The 21,430-nt window shown below is 47.0% G+C and overlaps 1 protein-coding gene across 13 annotated transcripts in view; it reads left to right on the top strand.

Annotated features, from left to right (window-relative positions):
- Positions 1-21,430, top strand: part of Cit (citron rho-interacting serine/threonine kinase) — a 165,395-nt gene that overhangs the window by 64,966 nt on the left and 78,999 nt on the right. For 11 of the 13 annotated variants that reach the window (XM_058583162.1, XM_046456420.1, XM_046456419.1 and 8 more), the window contains one exon: positions 5,892-6,075. The exons of 1 other annotated variant lie outside the window; for it this stretch is intronic. In XM_058583162.1, the coding sequence (XP_058439145.1) occupies positions 5,892-6,075 (184 nt within the window). Of the gene's footprint in view, positions 1-4,891; positions 5,168-5,891; positions 6,076-9,538; positions 9,686-21,430 lie in introns of those variants that run through there. One more of the 13 variants, XM_046456422.2, reaches the window with a different exon arrangement.

Genomic DNA, 21,430 nt, shown 5'->3' with positions numbered 1-21,430 from the left:
TCCCAGGAGGCCTCAAACATTGTATATCTTTCTTTTGTTTCCCATTGAAGCCTTTCTCTTTGAGTATTTTGTCATTCAATATTCCTAAACTCTCTGCTCTTGTGTCAGTTGTCAAATTGTGTCACTTATTGCGGGAGCCTGTCTCCTGTCCGTCACTGCCTCTCTGTTTCTCTCACCACCTCCTTAGTGTAGGTCCTCTCGTGTCAACTTGCCTATAGACTCCTCTGTTACAGCTTCTAGCCCTGACCTCTTCGTCTCGCCACTGCAATGCCTGTCTGCTATTATGTCTGCCCGTTGGATCCAGGGCTCCACCTTCAAGGTCCTGCCCAGATTTCACTTTCTCTCACTCCCCAGCCTCATTTCCCATGTCACTCTTGGGCCACTACTATTGCCATGGTAGCTTTTCTAAAATAGTGCTCTTTCCCACGTCAGCCCATGAAGATACCTTTTTTTTGGGGCGGGGGGGGGGCTACCAGGGATTGAACTCAGGGGCACTCAACCCCTGAGCCACATCCCCAGTCCTGTTTTGTATTTTATTTAGAGACAGGGTCTCACTGAGTTGCTTAGGGCCTTGCTTTTGCTGAGGCTGGCTTTAAACTCGCTATCCTCCTGCCTCAGCCTCCTAAGCTGCTGAGATTATAGGCGTGTGCCGCTGCGCCTGGCTGGATACCTTTTAACCAACTTTGAGATTCAGTCACAGGTTGGGTGGTGCTCTACCACTAGGCTGCATCCCCAGTCCTTTTTATTTCATTTTGAGATAGGGTCTGGCTAAGTTGCCCAGTTGGCCTTGAACTTACAATCCTCCTGCCTCAGCCTCTGGAGTAGCTGGATTGCAGGAGGGCACCACTGTGCCTGGCTAATTAGAAAATATTTTCTGTTTTTAAAATTAATGTTTGGCATTCTGAAAAACTAAAGATGGGAATGGAGTAACCAGGGCTCAGTGGAGCATGTTAGAAAGAAGCAGAGCCAACTGGGTGAATCCATTTGATTTTTTCCTTGTTTGTTTTTTAAAAATATTTTTGAAGATGATGAATTCCTCCCCCCCCCAAGGTTTTTAATGAATATCAGTATTAAAAAAAGGGGGAGATAGAAGAGAGAAAGAGAATTTATAGAAGAGAAATTAACCACAGTTCTTAAAATAGCTCTTTGTTTCTGAAAGCCTTGTTCTGCCATCTATCTTATTGCTGGAAAAAAAAAAGAAAAAAAATCCTTAAAATGTTACTTGTATAGCCTTTGCCACTAAGGAGAATATGTCCTGATGTCACCTCAAACAGGTTAACTTATTTAAAAACTATACAGGGAAAGATTTTTTCCCCCCTAGTGGCTTTTGCCAGTGAACCCCAGAGCGTGATGTATGACTTCTTCCTTGTCGTTGGTGAGGGCAGTGGGCCTGTGGCGGAGAGAGCTGATGATCTCATAGCACTGTATCAGGAGATAGGAACGGAGGTACTCATTAACATAGTTTTCAGATGGAACAATCTCGATTATCAAAGCCTCTTCATTTAATTCAAACATCAAATGCCTCTGTGGTCTGTATTATGCTAGGTGCTCTCTTTGTAAGACCCTTATTCAAGCCGTCTAATTATATATTTCCTTATTCAATATTTATTGAGGGGGCTGGGGCTTAGCTCAGTGGTGGAGCTCTTCCTAGCACGTGTGAGGCACTGGGTTTGATCCTCTGCACCACATAAAAATAAATAAATAAAGGCATTGTGTCAATATATAACTAAAAAACATATTAAAAATATTATGTGTACCTACTATGTGCCTGGAACTACTCTGTATGCTGGATTGCCATATGTACCTCCATCAAAACCAATTGGTATGATTTCAATAATCTATTAAAACCTCACAGCCCCTGCTGTTTTTGTAATGCCATAGGTTACCCAGGACCTTATGAATGCCAGACAAGTACTTTACCACTGAACTACAGCCCAGCCCAGCCCAGCCCAGTGTGAGATATATATATATATATATATATATATATATATATATATATATATATTTTTTTTTTTTTTTTTTTTTTTTTTTTAATTATTTTTATGTGATGCTGAGAATCGAACCCAGTGCCTTATGTATGCTAGGCAAGCGCTCTACCACTGAGCCACAACCCCAGCCCTCCAGTGATGTTTTTAAAAGAAAAAAAGGGGGTTGGTTGGGTTTATGAGGATCAAAAAGAAACATTTTTTCAAAAGGCACAAGGAACTGGAGAATTACTTCCTAAGATAGATGTGATCTCTACTTTGGTAGGTGTTAGACTTGACGGAGCTTTACATAATTGTTTTGAAGTGTGGCATCCAGACTTTAAGCGACTTTGCTACTGTCTCTTGCTGGTCCCCTGTTAAAAGTGTGTTCAGCTATGTGGTTCTTTGTCTCCCAGGCTCTCAGGTTTCCCATCTCTTTGTCATTGGGTGTTGCCTTCTACACAAGTGCTTCTCAATCACAAATCCCTATAAATCACCTGAGGATCTTGTTAGGCTGCAAGTTGTCATTCAGTGGAGTTAGGCCTGAGACTCTGCACTTCTAGCCAGCTCCTGGGCGATGGTGATGCTTCCAGTCTATGGATCACATTTTGAGTATCATGGCTCTATGTGATTTCCTCAGATCTAATCACTAGTTCACTAAGTTTCTCTTCAGCTGTGTCTAACCTGCTATTTAACATATCTAGTGAGTTTTAAACTTTAAATTCAACAGTCCTTTTCATTTCTGGAAGTTCTGTTCCGTTCAAAAATAAGCTCGGTTCTTTTTCAATATATATTTTTTTGTAGTTGTACACAATAACCTTTATTATTTATTTATTTATTCATTTTTAAGTAGTGCTGAGGATCAAACCCAGGGCTTTGCACATGCGAGGCGAGCACTCTACTGCTGAGCCATAACCCTAGCCCCAAAGCTTGGTTCTTTTTCAAAGAGTCTTATTCTTTTATTCAAATTTCTACTCATTTACATTGGTAATAAATTCAAATTTATTTTATGATCCATTTCAGATTTTTCTTTTAGCTACAGCTTTTGGAGGGTAAATTCTCTCCTTTCTTGTGTCTGCTCCTGTTCTTTCATGGTAGAGAGTGTGTGTGTGTGAAAGAGGGAGAGGGAGACAGGCAGACAGGCAGGCAGGCAGACAGGCAGACAGGCAGACACCAACCTCCCGTGTGCCCTGGGCTGTGAAAGTGTCCCTGTAAGTCATTTTCCACTTGTGCTGCCAGTGTTCTAAGAGAACAGTCCTCTTGATAATTTCCTGAACTGTGATTCTCACACTGTGCAGGATACTGTGAATGTAGACACCCCACCTGAGACCATGGTTTCTCCTAGCTGCCTTATTTCTTTTCCACTAAAGGACCCTGCCGAGCATCCCCAGCACTTTTTGGAGAGCAGATTATTTTCATTTCCTCCATTTCTCTCTGGCTTTGCCCCTGCATAAATGTGGTCTTGCAAAGCCTTTCTTTTCAGAGTTCCTCTTGCACTTACCTGTCTAGAGGTTGCAACCTACCTTTTCATTTTTGAACATCTTACCTGTTACTAGCTGGAGAATTTCACAATGACTTCTCCTTTCTTTTAATGTGAAAATGATCCAGCCCTCTTTCCAATCTTGACCACATTAAGGTACTTTGAGCATGACGGAGTTTTATGGATGAATCTTATTTTATAGTATAGAAACTCAAAAGTCATAATTATTTCTCGGAGTGTGGCTCCTACCCCTCTATTAATCATACTCCTCACTCAGAAATGGAATTCTATTTTAGTCTCCTGAAGATGAATTAGTATATAGTGGAAAGGGAATTAAGCTTCTGCTAGGAATTAAATGATACGATAGGATTAACATAAACATTCACCTTGATGGGTCTGTGCCTTGCACAGGAGAAAATATTCAGTAGAGATTCTACTGTACCTCACTCCTAATAACTGCAAGATCTGCCATAAAAGTGCACCTCATGTGAGCAATAATAATAATGGCAAAGAGTCTTTATGGGTATTAGCTGTATGCTAAGAGCTGTGCCAAGCTCTTTATATGGGCTCTTTTATTTAAACCTCTTAACACCCCTTTGAAGTAGTTATTCCTATGTTGTAGCTAAAGGCACAGAGAGGTTAAGTGATTTTCCTGGGATCACACAGCCCGTAGTAGAGCTGGGATTTTAACTCAGATTTTAGTGCATGTGCTATTAACCACTGTGTTCCTAATTAGTGTCAACTGCAAATCTCTCTACATAAATTTCCTCTCTTTATCTAAGTTTCCTTATTATGGGATGGGAAACTTATCTTTTTGATCATTATGAATTATAATTTCCCCTAATTTTTTCCTTTCGAAAAAGCTATTGAGTAATTGAACTTGGATGGGATTTGAGCTTGTATTGATGGACGTACACATGGGATATGGGCTGAAGCATTCAATCTAAATTTTCTTCCCATCAGCTAAGTTTTAAAGTATTAAGCATGTAATTCTTACAGGGAAGATTCAAATTCTCTTGAGGCAGCTTGGAGGTGTTAGATAATTTTCTGGTAGTGCACATTTTCCATTTTCCATCTTCCTACCTCTCCCACCTCATCCCAGTGCACCTGAAGCTCTGAGAATGTTCTTTTGCACTTTCCCCAGCAGCCAGATCTCTGCTCATACCCTCACTCCTCCAGGTCCCTTCACCACCGGGTTCCTTCTCAGCATGGCTTCAGATGTTGTCCTGGGGTGCTTTCGAGACAGCCGGAGTTTTTTTGAGTCTGCAAGTGGAAAACGGAGAGCTGCTCCTATCTGGCTTACAGCTTTGTCCAGAAAAGAAGGAGTTAAAAAAGAAGCCTGGGCTGTGAAGGGCTGTGACAACTGTCCTAGGGGGAGCTCTAGCGAGCCCTGGCGGGCAGTGACTCATGCCGCTCTGTCACTCAGATCGGCCAGGTGGGGTTACCGCCAGAGCACGCGCCTCAGAGTGGGGAGCGTGCAGCCTGCACTGCGGGGGATGTGATGCCGGCTGGCCACCTGCCCCCCGGCCGGCCCACCACGGACGCCCCAGCCGGCAGCCATAGTAACGCTTCTGGCTGGAGGTACCCCTGGGAGCCCCCGGTGATGGGCAGCCTCTTGGTGACTGATGGACAGGTGTCTACCTCCCTGAGCGGGAGAGCTCAGTAGGTGGCAGGGAGCAGAGAGGATGTGGTGCACCCTAGCCAGGAGTCATGCCGTAAAGAGGTAGGACCCGCGCCCAGCTGCCCCTCTGTGCACCCACCCTCCCCGCCAGGAGGAACTTTACTTGGCTGGTGTTTCATTATGCTGATTAAACTGCAGTGGATTCCAGGGGCATGATTGCGCTGGGGAGGAGGGGTGATGAACTTAAAAAAAAAAAAAAAAGTGGTTCTTGAGATCTCCTAGCAGACTCCTCCAGAGATGAGTGAAGTCCACTGCGGTGGTATCCAGCCTGAGTCTCAAAACCTCCCAAGTCCCCTTTTCTGTTCCTTCCTCCTCTTCTGGTTAATCCACGATAGAGACTTTCCATCTGGTTTCACTGATCACTCAGACCAGGAGAGACTAGGTAGGGTTAGGTCACCTGGCACCAGCCAGCTGATGCCCCGCCAGCTGATGCCCCACCAGCAGCCTTCTGGAAATGTCAGGCAGGGGCTCTTGTGAGTGGTCCAGCACTTGTGTGGCACCGGTTGACCTGTTTGAGTTTATTCTTCACTTTGCCCCCGCCGGGGAGGCAGCCTGTCTGCGGGTCGGTGGCCATGTTGGCAGGGAAGGGGTTAATCTCTTGTTGCTGTAGGAGCCAGGCTGGGTCTGCTGCGAGGAGCTAGATTGAAAGCAGGCGCTGCAGTGCTGTCGCCAACGCCGAAGGAGTCAGACGCTCTGCTCTGCAACAGTGTGGAATCCATCTGAAATTTTTTTTCTCTCCCACCTCTTCTTGTTTTTCTTTAACCAGCGCCCCCCCCCTTCGTCCCCACCCTCAAGTCTGATGATGACACCTCCAATTTTGATGAACCAGAGAAGAATTCGTGGGTTTCATCCTCTCCGTGCCAGCTGAGCCCCTCGGGTTTCTCGGGCGAAGAACTGCCGTTTGTGGGGTTTTCGTACAGCAAGGCACTGGGGATTCTTGGTAGATCTGAGTAAGTGAAAATTGGACTTTCTGGGGGACCTGCATTTGCCTGCACGGCAAACAGAGCCAAAGGTGGTGGTGGCAGCGGTGGCGGTGGGAGGGTGGGGGAGTGCGGCGGAGGGAGGCTGGTGATCTGTCTGCATTTGGAGAGCAGGCTACCTGTTTGGGCTTTGGGGGGCTAGACTGTTAATATCCTCGCTTTGCAGCCTGTGAGGTGCCTGCTCCTGTTTGTGGCATCATCATTGTGAATTCGTTACTTTGGGCTAGTTTTCCAGTCTTTGGTCGTCTTTAGTGAGGAGGAGAGAGTGGATTTCTAGCAGTGCAGATTTTTGGTCAAAGGGAAATCGTGCAGGAGTTAAGACGAGCTGCCCATCTCTGTATCCATCATCTCTGTATCTGTCTGTCTCGAGTGGGTGGATGGTTGCTGTCTTGCCGTATTGACAGAATCCTCCAAACTGTGGCTCGTGAGCTAAAGGTTTCCTGATGGGTTTAACTGAGCTGCAAGTGGCTGAACCAGAGCTCTAACAGAGAGACGATGCTCGGCTCCTCTCCAAGTATGCTGCAAGATCAGGGATCTGGCAGCTGAGCCTCTGAGCCAGGAGAGCACTGGCGGCCAGAGAAAGCCCCGTCAGTGGGAGCCACCAGGAGAGAGAGTGATGTAGCCGAGTCACTGATTCACAGAAACTGGGCTTCATGAGGGCGGGGGGGGGGGGATGTGGGGGCAAACCAACCAGGAAACTGGAAAATGGAAATATAAATATCGCCGCAAACACCTTGACCTAGCAGGTCTTTCTCCTTTCTTACAAAAAACTATTGAAAAATGCATTTACGCTGTGTTTGGATCGGAGGGTCCTGGCTTCCAGTCTCCTAGAATTTCTGCAAAATGCAGTAGTCTCTGGATGTGGGAGCTTGATGCCATTCCGTTTTCAGAGAAGCAAGTTCCCCAGGAAGGTCTTAGACCGACTGTGTTGTTCCCCAGGCACCTCGACTCCCTCACTTTGAGGCTCTTGGGGGTGATGTTGGGTAATTAGTTGGTGCCCACTTAGGAGATAAGCAGAATTTGATTTTCTCCTTGGCAGCATCCATTCCCTGTTTGTTGTATTTGTAGTTTAGATATCAATTTGAAGGGATGTCGTACTGGTTCCTGGATGGTGTCTCCCCATGGGTGCCGTTTTGACTGTGAGGTTCCTGAAAAGATTTCAGATTATTATGGGGATTTGGGCATTTGATATGGGATAGGGCCGTGGGCTGTGGTTGAATTTGGGAGAGGTTTTTATGTGGGCCATGTTGAGGTGGGCTTTCTTTATTCTCTTGCTGGAGATCACGTTGAAAATTCAGGTGGAATTTGGGCGCGTTGGATGTGCCTTTCTGGATTCTTTGCTCTACCTCCCAAAGCAATCTGGACTGTGGTAGGAGAGGCAGCAGCCTGACTAGCTGTTGAATGTGCCGTCGGATGGATTTGCGGTGGCCCAGCTGGGCTGGGAGGTTGCATCAGTGTCAGAGCAGGGCAGGAGTGGAGGCCCAGCGTTGAAGGATGCTAGCCCTGTGGGCAATGCCACCTTGACACTCACGACACACTGAAGGTCACTGAGCGGGCTGGAAGGAGGCGTGTGGGGAGTCGTAGTTGCGGTTGGCAGTAGGCTGGTTGGGTCAGGGCGAGCGCTGGCTTAGGGTGGTAATCTTGATCTGAACAATCAGGGAGGACACTGGGGAGTTGGATTTCAGGGGCAAAGGGAGAATGGTAAGGAGGATTTCAGGCACCGCAATTAATCTGAAGCATGTGTGATTAATTGCTTATTTTTCAGGAAGACTCTAATTGTGTCTTCCTGCTGCTCCCAGAAAGCTCAGTTGAGGGAGCTCCCTGACAGGGCATCTCAGTGTTAAGGCCCGGGTCCTAGATAAATATTTCTTGATTTTATTTACTCAGGGTCCTTTCTCCCAGAATGTGTTTATGTTGCTTACTGTGTCTGAAGATTTGCGATTTCACCTTTGGGAGTTCAAAGTCTCTCTCTGGAGCATCCATTGAGCTTCTGTTAATGCCCCGACAGAATGTTTAATACGATTCTCATTAAAAAAACAAAAACAAAAAACAAACAAAAAAAAAACCAAAAAACAGTCCATACAGACAAAACTGTGTGTTTGTTCTCTGGAGGATGGAATTGGTGTATTCCCATCTTTGAGGAACTCCAGTGCCTTTTCCATGCCAATTTGGGGTTGGAGTCAGAAAGATTTTCTTTCCCCTCTCATCTGGTTCTGTGATGCTGTCGTCGGACTTGGCTGCTGTGCCAAGGGCAGCTCTGTGGATGCAACCTACAGCATCATTTCCTAATGCTCTCCACCTGTTGGATGTAGGTGACCCTGGACATGTCAGATTAGGATCAATTAGAAATCCAGTAAAAGAGACGTAGGGATGACATTGCTTAGCAGCTCCTGCGGTTCTGTTGACAGTTTGGGAATTAATTTGCAGGGGAGAGGCATTTCCCGGAGGAGTCACCTTTGCCACCCATTGACCTCCAGGGTCTTCCTGAGTTTCCTTTCCTCTCTCTCCGTGTTTTTGGCATCACAGGTTTTATTTACACACACCGATTACCTGTGCCGTTACTCACTGTTCACACCACGGAGGCAACTGCAGATGCTGCTGTACTGTGCCAGGAAAATTGACCCCAGATTTGTTGCCAGTGAATTGAATGAAACATTCGGAGGTGGAGCTGAATGAGCGAGGAATTTTCACAGAGACTCTGGCCACGAAATAATTTTTACTGTTGTGGTTGCTTCTCACTTTTTACGATCTTTTTTTTTTTTTTTTTGATGGGGGACCCCAGCCAGCTTTGAGTGCATCCTGATTTTAGGTTTAGCAGCGATCTTGATCTCAGCATTTCAGTGGATGAGGCAGATGGGGGAGTTCCTGGCAGCCTGGGTTGGGGAGAGCAGGAGGGATCATGGGGAACTAGACCTGGTTATCTTTGGGGAGGCACTATGGGAAGGTGAGTTTTAGACAGAGTCTTTCTGGTGCCTCTTTTCCTTTTTAGCCAACAGAAACCCCAAATGAAATTCCTAAGCTCTGAATGCCCAGTTGTTCCTTGAACTGTTTGCTTGAACTTTACAATAGTAGAGTAGTGACAGAAATCTCAGTGTGTTCAAGGTTTAAAAATAAATGGACCCCAGCATTCTTGCCTCCCTGTTAGCATGGGGCACATTTCTCTTCATCCTTCCTTCTTCCACTTAGGTTGAGGCACTGCCTCATTTGAACTCTTGCTGGCACACAGTGCATTTCTGCAGGCCTTCAGAAGGTGGGGACCTACAAGGTAAAAACCAGTTGGTTCTGGTGTGTTCCACACAAGCTGGTTTTCTGTGTTTGGAGAAGTTGGCAATCTTGCAGGAGCACTGGGATCTTGGCGACACTGGGTTTGTGGGCTCATGGTGTCTGGGGGCCCTGCTTTAGGAAGGGGGCCTTCTCTTCCTTTTGCCCGCAGGCTCTTTCCTTCTGGGTGGATCTGACTGTAGTGATGGGACCAGCTGTGCAGCCACGGTGGAGGAATGAAGAGTCACCACCACCCCACCTTTCGAAGTTTCCAGAAAGCCAGTTTTGATGCCTCCTCTTGCTCTGCTGGGGCTTCTATGTAAGTTAGGTACCTCAGCTGCGAAGTGGGGTAGCAGTGGTGCCTCTCTGTAGGAAGGTAGGAGGATTGGATGAAACACCCAAAGCCCTTGCTCTAATATCCAGTGCACGAGAAAGCCTCAATAAATGTTCGTTGTCATTATTTTTGTTCTTACGAGTACACCAGTCTATGTTTGTGTCTGTCTTTCTGCCAAGAGGATTTGGAAAGGACTTGGCAAATATTAGGTAGTCTAAAGTCACATCAGACCCAAACCCAGCTTCCCAGCCCTTAGGAATTTTCTCCTGGAAGTGCTTAACCACCTTGACCAAGGGCAAGATTAACCTGCAGTTGCCAAATCCTCACTGGCAAAAGGTGGCCATTGGAGAAGAGTAGACTGTGGGGGACAGAATTACAAGATCCCTCCCCATTCTGGTGTTCTCTGTCAAAGCAGATTTGTTGAAACTATTCAGAGAACACAAAGCACACACCTTTGCTGCAGAACAGCGTGGTACAAATTGGACATTACCCGCTTAAGGCAAGTTAGGAGAGTAAGGCAAAATGTAACAGGGGGCACGTAATGGGTACTGCCAACTCACAGTTCTTGCCAAATGACAATGATAATCCTTCTTGGAATGTCTGTTCGTTTCCCTGTGTAGATTGGGATTTCCAGGGCTCGGCTGGGGCTTATTTATTCTGGTCTTCCTGGAGCTCAGGACAGGATAGGCCCTCAGTAAACACACGTGCTGGCACCAGGCTTACAAGTGTGCTAATGGAAAGGAGATATTTGGGTTGGCTCTTTAAAAGGCCACAGATTTGGATCGGTAGAGAGGAAGGCAGAGAGAATTTCAGGTGGGCAGAGTGATAACAATAGCTTACAGGGTACTGACTCTTCACTGGGCCCTGCTCTGAGCTCTTTGCACAGATTAACTCATTTAAACTCCACAACAGTCCAAGAGGAATGTGGACGCATCACTCTCGTTCTGCATGTGAGGAAACTGAGGCATGAAGACCCAGCAGCTTGCCCAAGATCTTGCGGCTTTTGGTAGCTCAGTCAGGACTTGAGCCCGGGCAGTGTGGCTCCAGAGTCTCATAGCCTCTGTGCTCCACTGCCACGTATAAATGCCACAGGCGGGAAAAATCAGGAACTTTGTGTAGGATGCTCAGGGTCACATGCTTGTCAGAAGCGGAGGCCATTGTTGGAATGAAGAGCCATGCATTTGGGGCAGGGAGATTGTGAGATCAGGGGAGCTGCCAGGTAGGTCTGAATGCTGGGCTTTGTTTTCCATTTCTGTGGGTTTGTTGAGTAGGTGGACTGTAGAGCTATTGGATTTCTCTATTTCTTCCTCTTCTCCTCTGGAGACTCTCACCTGGTATGTGTGCACGCATGCGTATGACACGTGCCCTGTGCCCGCTCTCCCTGAGAGTTCTTGCTTGCTGGAGTGCAGGCTCAACGAGGACAGCAAACCGCCTTGACCTGATTCTTACCAGGCTTCAAGCTGATCGTCCATAACTGCTCAGCAAGCCTTTTTTTTTTTTTTTTTAAATATTTTTTTTTAATATTTATTTTTTAGTATTTGGCGGACACAACATCTTTGTTTGTATGTGGTGTTGAGGATCGAACCCGGGCCGCACGCATGCCAGGCGAGCGCGCTACGGCTTGAGCCACATCCCCAGCCTCAGCAAGCCTTTGATGAGCTGATCCAAGTCACTTTTGTGGGAGCAAATCTCAGTTTTGTGATGGCTCTCGGATCATGTCTCCTCAAATGTTTGTTTCATCCTTCCAGGTGCCTCCCATCTGCCTGAGATAACTCATTCTGGCGGAAGAGGGCCGCAATTCTCCAACCAGTCCCTTTTTATTGAAATACTTGGGAGTTGGAGGATCATCTCTTTAATGATTGCTTTCCTTCCACATGCAGCCAAAGGCTCTTTGACATTGTGCTTGCTGCCCAGATCCCTATTGCAGAGTTTCATCTGTGATTTGATTTTTTTTAATAGTCAGCAACAATGACAGTGTCTTCTCTGGTACCCGAAGGCATGTATCTGCTGTATTTTCCAAATAAGTTAAGAAACCATAACGAGTCCTTGCTCAGGGTGGCTGCCCTCAAGTGCCCTGTGCTATTTCTGTCCCACTGTCGTCTGGACTGCATGTCTGACGCTTGCCTGGGCGAGTTGTGTTGATTTTCCTCTTCTCCTTCAACTTCTTCTTTCTCCTAGTCAAGCACATCCTGTTCTGCTGTTTGCCTTATTCTGTTCTCTATTTAGACTGTGCGTGCTGCCTTGCAGCCCTGGCAGGACCACTCTGCCGCCTTCTCACTTGTCTTAAAGATACCTTTAGGAAATCAGATCCAACAGTCCCATCCCAGTTCTAAAGATTAGGCTCAGAAGATCTGTCAAGTGTGTTTTGTGCTGGCCTACACTTGCTAATTTGCATGGTTGCCTCGGATCCCGTACGAAGGCAGTCATTGACTAAATGGTGCTACATGTTCTCGAGCTCCGCTCCAGTTTGGCAACTCCTCTCTGCTGAAGTGGATTTCTCTCGGTTCCCTTTACTCGCCTGTCATCTCCTCTCCTCTCTGACAAACGTCCTGAAAGCACGGTCTCTATTCCATTCCTCTTCTTCCATGCCTCTACTGAAATGACTTATCAGAAGCCGCTGGTGACATTCAGCCCCCAAATCCAGTGGTGTCCACCTCGTCATGTGACACTATTAATTATTTTTTCTGGATGGCTTTCTGCTCTGTCTCCTCTGCATTCTGGATACTGGGTTTCCCTTCCAATTCTGTGGCCACCATCTTTGTTTCAGGCCCTTAAAATGAATCCCCATCACCTGAAGTTCCATCCTCAGTTCTCTTTCTAGTTTGTTCTTGGTGATCTCATTCCATTCCTTGAGTTTAACTCCCACTTCCCCCTTGGCCTTCTTCCTAATTTTATTTCAGAACCGCCCCCCCACTTCCCTACCCTTCTAGGCAAGAAAATGGAGTCATCTCTAACTCTTTTTGCCTATCATCAGTTGCCAAGTCCTCCACGTTGTACCTCGGAGATACTTGCGTCTGTGCGCACTGTTCTGTCCTCACTGTCACCCTTAATGGACTTTTGCTTGGACTGTTGCAGTTGCTTCCTAACTGATTGCTCTGCCTCAGGCTTTCCTGGCTGTACTCCATTCTCCAGAGGGTGGAATTCTTCCAAAGCATAGGTTGGATGATATCATTTGCCTGCTGAGACCTTCAACAGCATTCCAGTATGCATAGAATTAATGGCCTCTCCTGAACTTGACATTCAAGCCTGGTATGCCAGGACCCTAGCCTGCCTCTTCAGTTGAACCTCCTCCTTGTTCCCTGGGTCTGGCCAAACTACCCCAGGCTCACTGAGGCAGAACCAGGTCTTTCTTCTTTTGCCTGAGACGGGGCTTTGCCCCTGGCAGGTGTAACATTTATTGAATTGAATTAGACTAGTGTGGCCAGGGATGATGCCAAATCCTTCTGCACAATTCATGTACCTGTTAATGAAAGCCTCTTTTTGGAGGCACCTCCCGTGTATCCAGAGCTATTTATTCTGGGGGTTTTACATGCATTATCTCACTCAGTCCTCCTGATCTCACCATAGCTCTGTGAAGTGGCTAATATCATCCCTGTTTTACAGATGAGAACACCGAGGCTTGGGAGCTTAGCTTACTTTCCTGAAGTTTCGCAAGTAATAACCAATCTGAGACTTAGCCTTGAATCTAGTTGCCTCCAGACCTCTGTCCCCCAACCCTGCCTCTACCAGCCATGACTTTGCTAGGTCACACAAGATTATGCACTTGTCTGATAATCAAGGTGAAAGCGTGGCTTTCCCGAGAGTTCACTGTGCACCAGGCCCCGTTCTAAGTGCTTAGTCCCGGAAACACTTGTCATTTTACAGATAAGAAAGCTGGTGATCATGAAGCTTGGGTTACTTCTGGAAGCTCACAGAGCTTGCATATAGCAGAGGGTGGCCGATTTTTCCAACTTTTAGCTTTACAGCTGATGAAAGCTTTATTTTTAGGAGCAAACTATAGCATACCATTGAAAGTCCAGGCTTTGGAACTGGAGAGACCTGGGTTCAGATCTGGGCTCCACCTCTTCCTAGTTGTGTGAACAGGGCCTTTCACTTCTTGCAGCCTCAGCTCTCTCACCTCTAAAGTGGGAGGTGTAATAGAACCTCTCTGGTAGGTTTCCTGGGGAGATGCATGGAGCTCTCGTTAGGGACGGGTGTTCATTTCATGGTAGTTATTGTTATTTGGGGCTGGGGCTGGGGTGCTGTCGACTCTCCTTTTCCCTTTGCTTCCACTCTATAAAGACATCTCACTGGTTTCTTCCCATTGAGAGACTCCAACTCCACGTGGGGTGCCTGACAGATGTCCTAATATCTCCATCCAACTTTTCACTCTGAATGGAGTCGATGATGTGTTGGTTAAATCTGCGTATTCCATGAAACACTCCCGAGGTTCCCGCACAATCTGGTTCCAGTGGAAACTGTGTTCTGTGCCCAGCATGGATGTCACGTCCTCCCACCCCCTTTTGTGAGTTTGAGTGTCCCCTGAATGGAGAGTGTGCGCGTCACTGTGACATTGCCGTCTCAGAACCAATATAGGTCATCTCTGATGCGGAGGCCAGAAGGGTCTTTGGTGCCAGTGTCCGTGCCCTGTCCTTCTCATTTTGGATTCCTTTGATCCACTGTGGCCTTTAAACTGCAGCCTCCAGGGACACAGAAGTGCTGGCTCGCCCTTCGTCTGTTCATTCATTCCTTCACTCCTCAGGTTCTCTGTTCTAAGCTGTGGCCCAGCTGTGAGCCAGACAGCCAGTTCCCTGCCCTCTCAGGCCAGTGTTCTCAGGGCGGTCAGTACACATGTGAGACGGTTTCAGATGGAGGCCGGGCTCTGAAGAAATCAGAACCGGGATGGGGACTGAGTTGGGACGGTCACTTTCGATGCTCAGAGCAGGTGCTCAGCATGGACTTACAAGTCGCCTCATAGGTGCTCCCTGTGTCACTGTGGGTGGTGACTCAACTGCCTGAAACCAGTACTTAGTGGTCCACTCAGGAAGGCCTTCTGTGCTGGAGCCTGAGGCATGGCAGTGAACGCAGGATCTTCATGGAGCTTGCTTTCTGCTGGGACAGATGGACGTTTATTCATGTGTTCGTTCATCCACTCAATAAAGATTTGAGAGCCTACTGTGTGCCGAGCACTTTGGAAGGGAGAGGCAGCAGTGAAGCATTCCTGCTGCACAGTGTGTCCAGCCAGAATGATAACAAGGAGCTGGTTGCCAAAGAAATGGGAAGAGTATTCCAAGCAGAGAGTAAAAGGGCAGAGACCCCCAGGCTGGGCTAGCCTGTGGGTCCCACTGGGGCAGCTGGATCATGGGAAGCATGGTTGGGTTGGGGTTGGCCGAACCTGAATATGGCTCTGAATACCCTGAGTAGGAAAGCTTTGTAGGATTTTGAGAAGTGATTTGGAGTATCTGTCCCTCATTTACAAAGGTCCCTCTGATCATTGTTGAGCAGTAGAGAGATGAGATTCAGGAGGTAAGTTAGGTTGTTGTACTCATTCAGGCAAGAGATGGAAAGGTGTCAATGAATTAGCCTGCAAAGCTAGGCGCTGGCTTAGAGGTGGGAAATGTGTTAAAAATCTCATAAGGAAGCTATACTTTTATTAACAGTATAGTTTTTGTTAACTGATTTTTGAGCTACATATTAATTATTTAAAAACAAATGCTCTAATTTATCTGGAGACCACTGCTGGTAGAGTGTATCAGTGTGTGTGTGTATGTGGGTGTGTGTGTGTGTGTATGTGGGGGGTGTGTGTGTGTATGTATGTGGGGAGGGTGTGTGTATGTATGTGGGGTGTGTGTGTGTATATATGTGGTGTGTTTGTATGTGGTGTATGAGTGTGTGTGTGTGTGTATGTATATATGTGGGGTGTGTGTGTGTGTGTGGCCCCAAAGCTAGACAGGCTCTGCAGCTCTTTGCGAGAGCAGTGTTTTCGATATTTCCAAGTGCTCATGACAGATACCACTGTGTCTTTTAAAATGGGTTTTTAAAGTTAGTTCACAAATTTCAGAATGCAGCATCTTAAAAGCCCCTATATTTTGGGGGAACAGAATCCTGATGGGTTTTTTTTTAACAATTTTTCTACCACATTACATCTTACGGATGTATGAGTTTTTAGTGCCATTGACCACAATGAAGGTGAGGCCCTTCGCTGAGCTAATTTTGATTACTCTCACTATAGCATGGAGCATCTGCCCTTGGCTATCTCAGGAATGTCTGTGACTTGTGACATGGGATCTGGCAGCATATTTTGCAGGCATCCGGTCCTCTTCCTCAGGGAAGCAGTGAATGGCTTGATACTCACAAGTGGTCCTAATCATTACAGCAGAGATCAGTGAGTACTCACACAGGACACATTGTATTCTCTTTTGATATGAAGTATTCTGTGAAGAGCTTTATTCAGGGATTCTTTCTGGTGATGTGGGATTATTTATAGGCCCATCATTGAGAAAACCACATTTAATCATTTTCACTTCGATGTTGAGGTTCCATGTGAAGCAGTTTCTAGGTCATGTCTAATACATGTTAAGAAGACACGTCCTCTGTGTCGCACTGGCAGCTGCCAACCCACCCCTCCCCATGTCGTGTGCCACTGCCTCTCTCAATACTCTCTGCGCCTCTATAATTATAAAGCAGATGTGTATATCAGGAAGAGAAGTTGATTTCAGAGTAAATTTTTCTAGAAAATAGAAGCTGGAAAAAAAGGAAAACCCAAACTTGGCTTCGTGCTGGAAGAGACAGCACTGCTGTGTGTGGGTGGGTGGCTGCATGCACCCGCTGCTCAGAAGTGCCGTTTCTCTCCATGGGGACAACTGGCTGTGTATCCGAGATGTGACCAGGAGGAGTAGGCAAGCAATGTGTGGGCAGGCTGCATGTTCTTTTATTAGCAGCCTCATTGTATTGCATCTCGGTGAGCCCAGAGCACGAACCGGTCTGGTTCTAATATCCATCCTGTTTCCCATTTAATTACCCCCCTGAGCCTCCAGGTGATGGAGGGAGAGCAGCTCTTGTGTGGGTTGAGCTGTTTCCGGGGGTGGCAGTAGACTGACCTGGCTTATCGATGTTCCTGGGTCCCCAGGTTGTCCTGGGCTCAGGCTTGGCCCGTCACAGCTAGAGGTCACCTTCTCTTGGTGACCCATTCTCCCTTTCCTCTGCGCCCTTGCCCCTCTGAGCGTCTGTGGCACTTTTCTTGGTGCTGTCTAGCCAGCAGTGACAGAGTTAAGATTCGAACTCATGAGTGTTGATTTCAGAGCCCTCCCCTCTGAACCCCCAGCTCTGCTGCCCTGCATCTGCCCGCCCATCATCATTGTCATGTGACGGGAGGCGGAGAAGCTATGGCCTCAGCTCTTCCTCTGCCTGGGGCCATGCGGATGATGATACCAGGTCATAGGATTCCCGAAGATCCAGGGGACAATCTGAGGAGGGTGAGCATAGTGCCCGGCACATAGCGAGGGCTTCGAAAGCGGGCACCAGTCCTCACGATGTGGGCTATGGCAAGAGGTCTCTCTCCTGGATTGTCACTCCCTTTACCTTATACCCTCTACAGCAGGGTTTCTCAGCTTGGTGCTCCTGACCTTTTGAGCTGGATGAATCTTGTGGTCGGGACTCTCCTGGGCAGCGTAGGTTGTTGAGCAGGATGGCTAATGACAATCTTATAAAAATGAATTATGATAGTATTTCTCTAGGTGTTGATAGCATTCCCACCCCAGTCATGAAAATAAAGTCTCTAGACACTGCCAGACATCCACTGGGGGGTGCAATGGCTCTGGCTGGGAAGCGCTGGACTGCAGGTGCTGCTCCTGAGGCTCAGGATTGTGGCCTCCTTGTGTTCTCGCCCTCCCCCGCTTATATTCATGGAAGTGCATAAAAAATATTTGTTGACACTTAAGAATTTTGAAAACAAAGGCCACTTCTTGGAGGACTCTCCAGCTAGCAGGTAGACTCTGTCCCATTCCAGGGTCAATGGAACTTCATGACTAGATGAATAGCTGTAGTTCAGTACCACATTGCTCAGAGCCTTGGAGTTCTGACTAGCTGCAGGAGTCTCTGCAGACTCCTTAAAACAGTAGTGGTGTCTGCCTTTAAATTATATTGTGCTTGATGAAGTGGAACATTTTTGGAAGATTTCAAAGACCAGCAAGTTACTGCTTGAAGAACAAGAAGCTGTGTTTGGTGATAGTTTGGTGGCTCTGAGGCCAGCATTGATGGAAGCTCTTGAGCAGTGATTTACATTACACTCAATTCTAGAATAACACATTTATCAGCAATGATTTGATATTGCTTTGAAAGTCAGAAGGATGGCTAATGAAAATCTTATAAAAATGAATTATGATAGAATTTCAAAATGTCTATTGGCAGTGTGTGGATCTCTTTCCTTCAGAACTCTCTATTGAGAGCTTGCCATTGGTGCTAGGAACTGATTTTCATGTGTACAAGAAAAATAAATAGAAGGTAAATATTCTAAGTGAGCTGTACCTGTCTAACATTTTTTTTTTCTAGAAGTTCATGGAGATGGTATATTTTAGAATAGTCAGTGAGATTCATTGTCTCATGCCTGAACTTTGTCTTGAATGAAATTCATAGCCCACCATGCTGAATGTTAAATGGGGTTCTCACACTCAAATAATGAACACAAGGCCCCGATACCGAGTGGCCAACCCGAATGCCACGTGGAACCAAATGCTGGGGAGAGTTATGAGTTTTGAATGCTTGGATCCTAAATCACAAGCACTTTCTTCTGATGAGCATGACGGTCCTCAATCCTGATTGTGCATTAGAGTCACTTAGGAGCTTTATAAAAATGGTGGTGCCCAGGCTGCCCTCCCAGCCCGTGGGTTTCAGCTGTACTCGCACTGGGTGGGCCCTGCACATCAGTGTGTGGTGCAGACGGTGCAGTGGGGCTGGGGACCAGGGAATTTAGAGGAGGCCGTGTTGACCTTTCCCCTCCACCCTCCAGCCTCACCCTCCAATCCTGTTATTATTTATGTGACTATTGCTCTATGCTGGGTTTAGTCACAGCATTTTTTTTTTTTACCAGAGCTTTTTTTAGATGTGATTTTTTTATTTATTCTAAGAAAAATGATTTCTTTAGCGTATTTATTTTGAAGAGCTCTTAATTGCTGTACTTAGAACTTCTAAACAGTGAGCATTTGTCAAGCATCAAAATAGCAGACTGCGGAGTTGGACCTCGGTGACGAGGAGAGCTGTCTCACTGTCCCCAGCGAGTGCTGGCTGCACATCTCCCCCGCTCGGGGCCCCGTTAATGAATGACCTAGAGATGCTTTCTTTTTCTTTTTTGTGAATAAGCAGTCTGTTTGCACACGGAGCAGGGCCCTGTAAACATCCAGCATGGCCGGCCGGGCCTGCCCTCCATGTGTCATTAAGTTTTGTGGGCCACGCCCATCCCCCATCACGGGCCCATGGAATTGTTCTTTAAAGGGAGCCCATTTTGTGCTGAGGCACCAAGAGCTGTGGCCCATGTTGTCACCTTGACGCATGTCATGTCTGTGACTTAGTGACATGTGGGTGACCCTTGATTACGGAAGGACCAGGGATCACTCCTCCCACTTGGGTGGTGTTGATCTTGTTCCCTGCCCCACACACTAAGAATAAAGGAAATAGTGGAGGAAACTCAAGGCCAGGCCAGCAGAGCATTGCATCTCATATGAAAACGAAGAGAAAGTGTGTGTGCGTGTGCGTGTGCGTGTGCGTGTGTGTGTTGGCTAGAAAACAGGCTGTTGAGAGGTGTTAAAATTTCTAGCCCAATATGAGATCTTTAAAAAGATTTATTTCTGGATTTCATTCCCTGTTGCCTATTTCTGTGAATAATCACCATTTGTTTTAATGTGAATAATGGCACAGAGCACGTTCAGCCCCCTGTGTTACCATTTCAAGCAACTGTTTTAGGCTCGAGAGGCACGTGCTGTTTATAGAGTTGCGTGGAGTAATAATGAAAACAAAACAATAATGGTAACGCTTGACATTTACTGAACCCTCGTGAGGTGCCTGGCGCCGTGCTGAGGGCCGTGTGTGAACCATCCACTGAACCGTCCCAGGCACTCTGAAGGAGGGTGAGAATCGTCTCCATTTGAGAGACAAGGAAACTGAGGCTCGGAAAGGCCCACAGCTCTTGAGCGCTGGGGTCAGATTTTGAACAGAGCAGTGGGACTTAGGGTGTTGATGCTCTTGGCTGCTCCATGGTGTGAGTGTGCAGAACTGTCCCTGGGGGATAGCCAGCCAGCACAGATCATGCCAGCCCTTGTCATTGGGCAGAGAGGTGTTTTGCATTGCTGCAGGGAACTGACCTCTTTTAGGCAGGGAAGTCATTTGGGGCAGCAGAAAGCAGAACTTGTCTGACAGGAAGACCCAAGGAGTCATTGATAACCGGGTCCTACAATCCTGTGAGCAAGGTGACAAAGACAGACTGTGCGTAAGGGGTGGGGTCTGCCATGTCCCTCCATGTGTGAGAGACTTTGCTTGATATCACCTGGGCCTGCCCTCCACCGATGCCAGGTTTGTACCCAGGTACCAACCACTGAGGGAGGCTGCCCTGAATGAGAACTTGCATCTCCTCTGGGGTTAGTCAACTGCTTCTCAGGATGAGCACTGTGTGGGGTTAAGTTTGTCCTTTCTGTGGGGAGAGCATCCTGGTCTACTGCCTGTTACATTATTTTTGTGATGTTTTCCGGAGAGTTATATTGGGTGCATAAAGCCAGTCTCTTTCCCCCAGCTCCCTATTGAGAGCAACAGAAGCCATTTGTCAACTGGCAGGTTACTCAACCTCCCTAGGCCTCAATTTCCTCATCCGAAAATGAGGATAATAAATTATATCTACTTCATCGGCTTGTTGTGAGGAGTAAAGAGTTAAAACATGGCTAACATTGGAATAGAACCAGGTGTGGGCCAGGGCTCAATAAGAGTGTGAGTTTTGTGTTGTTGCTGTAACAAATCATTACCAACGTAGTGGCTTTTACACAACACAAGTTTATCATCTTACAGTTCTGGGGGTCAGAAGTCATAAATGGGTTTTACTGGGCTGAGATCAGTCTAGACAGGGCTGTCCACTCCCTAGAGGTTCTAGGGCAGAATCTGTCTCCTTGCCTTTTCCAGCTTCTAGCAGCTACCTGTAGTGTAGTGTCCTCAAATCTCTGACCCTTGCCTCCACTGTCACGTCTCCTGCCCTCCTCTGTTTCCATTAGTGAGGACCTTTGTGATGACATTGGACCTACCTCAGTAATCCAAGACAGCACCCTAATTCAAGACCTTTAATTTAACCAATCTGCACCTTTTGCCACATGTGGTAACATATTCATAGCTTCTGGGGATTAGGACATAGACCTTCTTGGGGAAGGGAAAGTGGGCATTATTTGGCACGTCATCATAAGCATTAGCTGTTTTTATAAAATGAAACAAAACCAAACTGGCTGGGTTGGGCCGGGGCAAGGGGTGACACCTTGATCAGTGTAGTGACTAATAACATTCATCGTGCACTTGCTGTGTCAGTTCCTTTCTGCCGCAGGGCCTTTGCACCCTCTCCCTGTTTCCTTCCAGAGCTTTGTATGGCCAGCACCTTCTTATCCTTTAGGTCTCAGGTCAAATGTCTTCTCCTCTGAAAAGCCCTCCCTGATCTCCCTGGCTTAAAACAGGTCCCCAGCCCCACTCCATTTCTTCCTTTTGTCAAAGTTATCTTTTTTGTTTATG

This window comes from Marmota monax, unplaced genomic scaffold, assembly GCF_021218885.2.
Source record: "Marmota monax isolate L192 unplaced genomic scaffold, Marmota_monax_Labrador192_F-V1.1 WCK01_AAM20220418_F8-fsc00185, whole genome shotgun sequence".
Classification (NCBI taxonomy): Eukaryota; Metazoa; Chordata; class Mammalia; order Rodentia; family Sciuridae; genus Marmota; species Marmota monax.
Note: the sequence above shows the minus strand (reverse complement) of the source record. Positions and strands in the feature narration are given on the sequence as shown.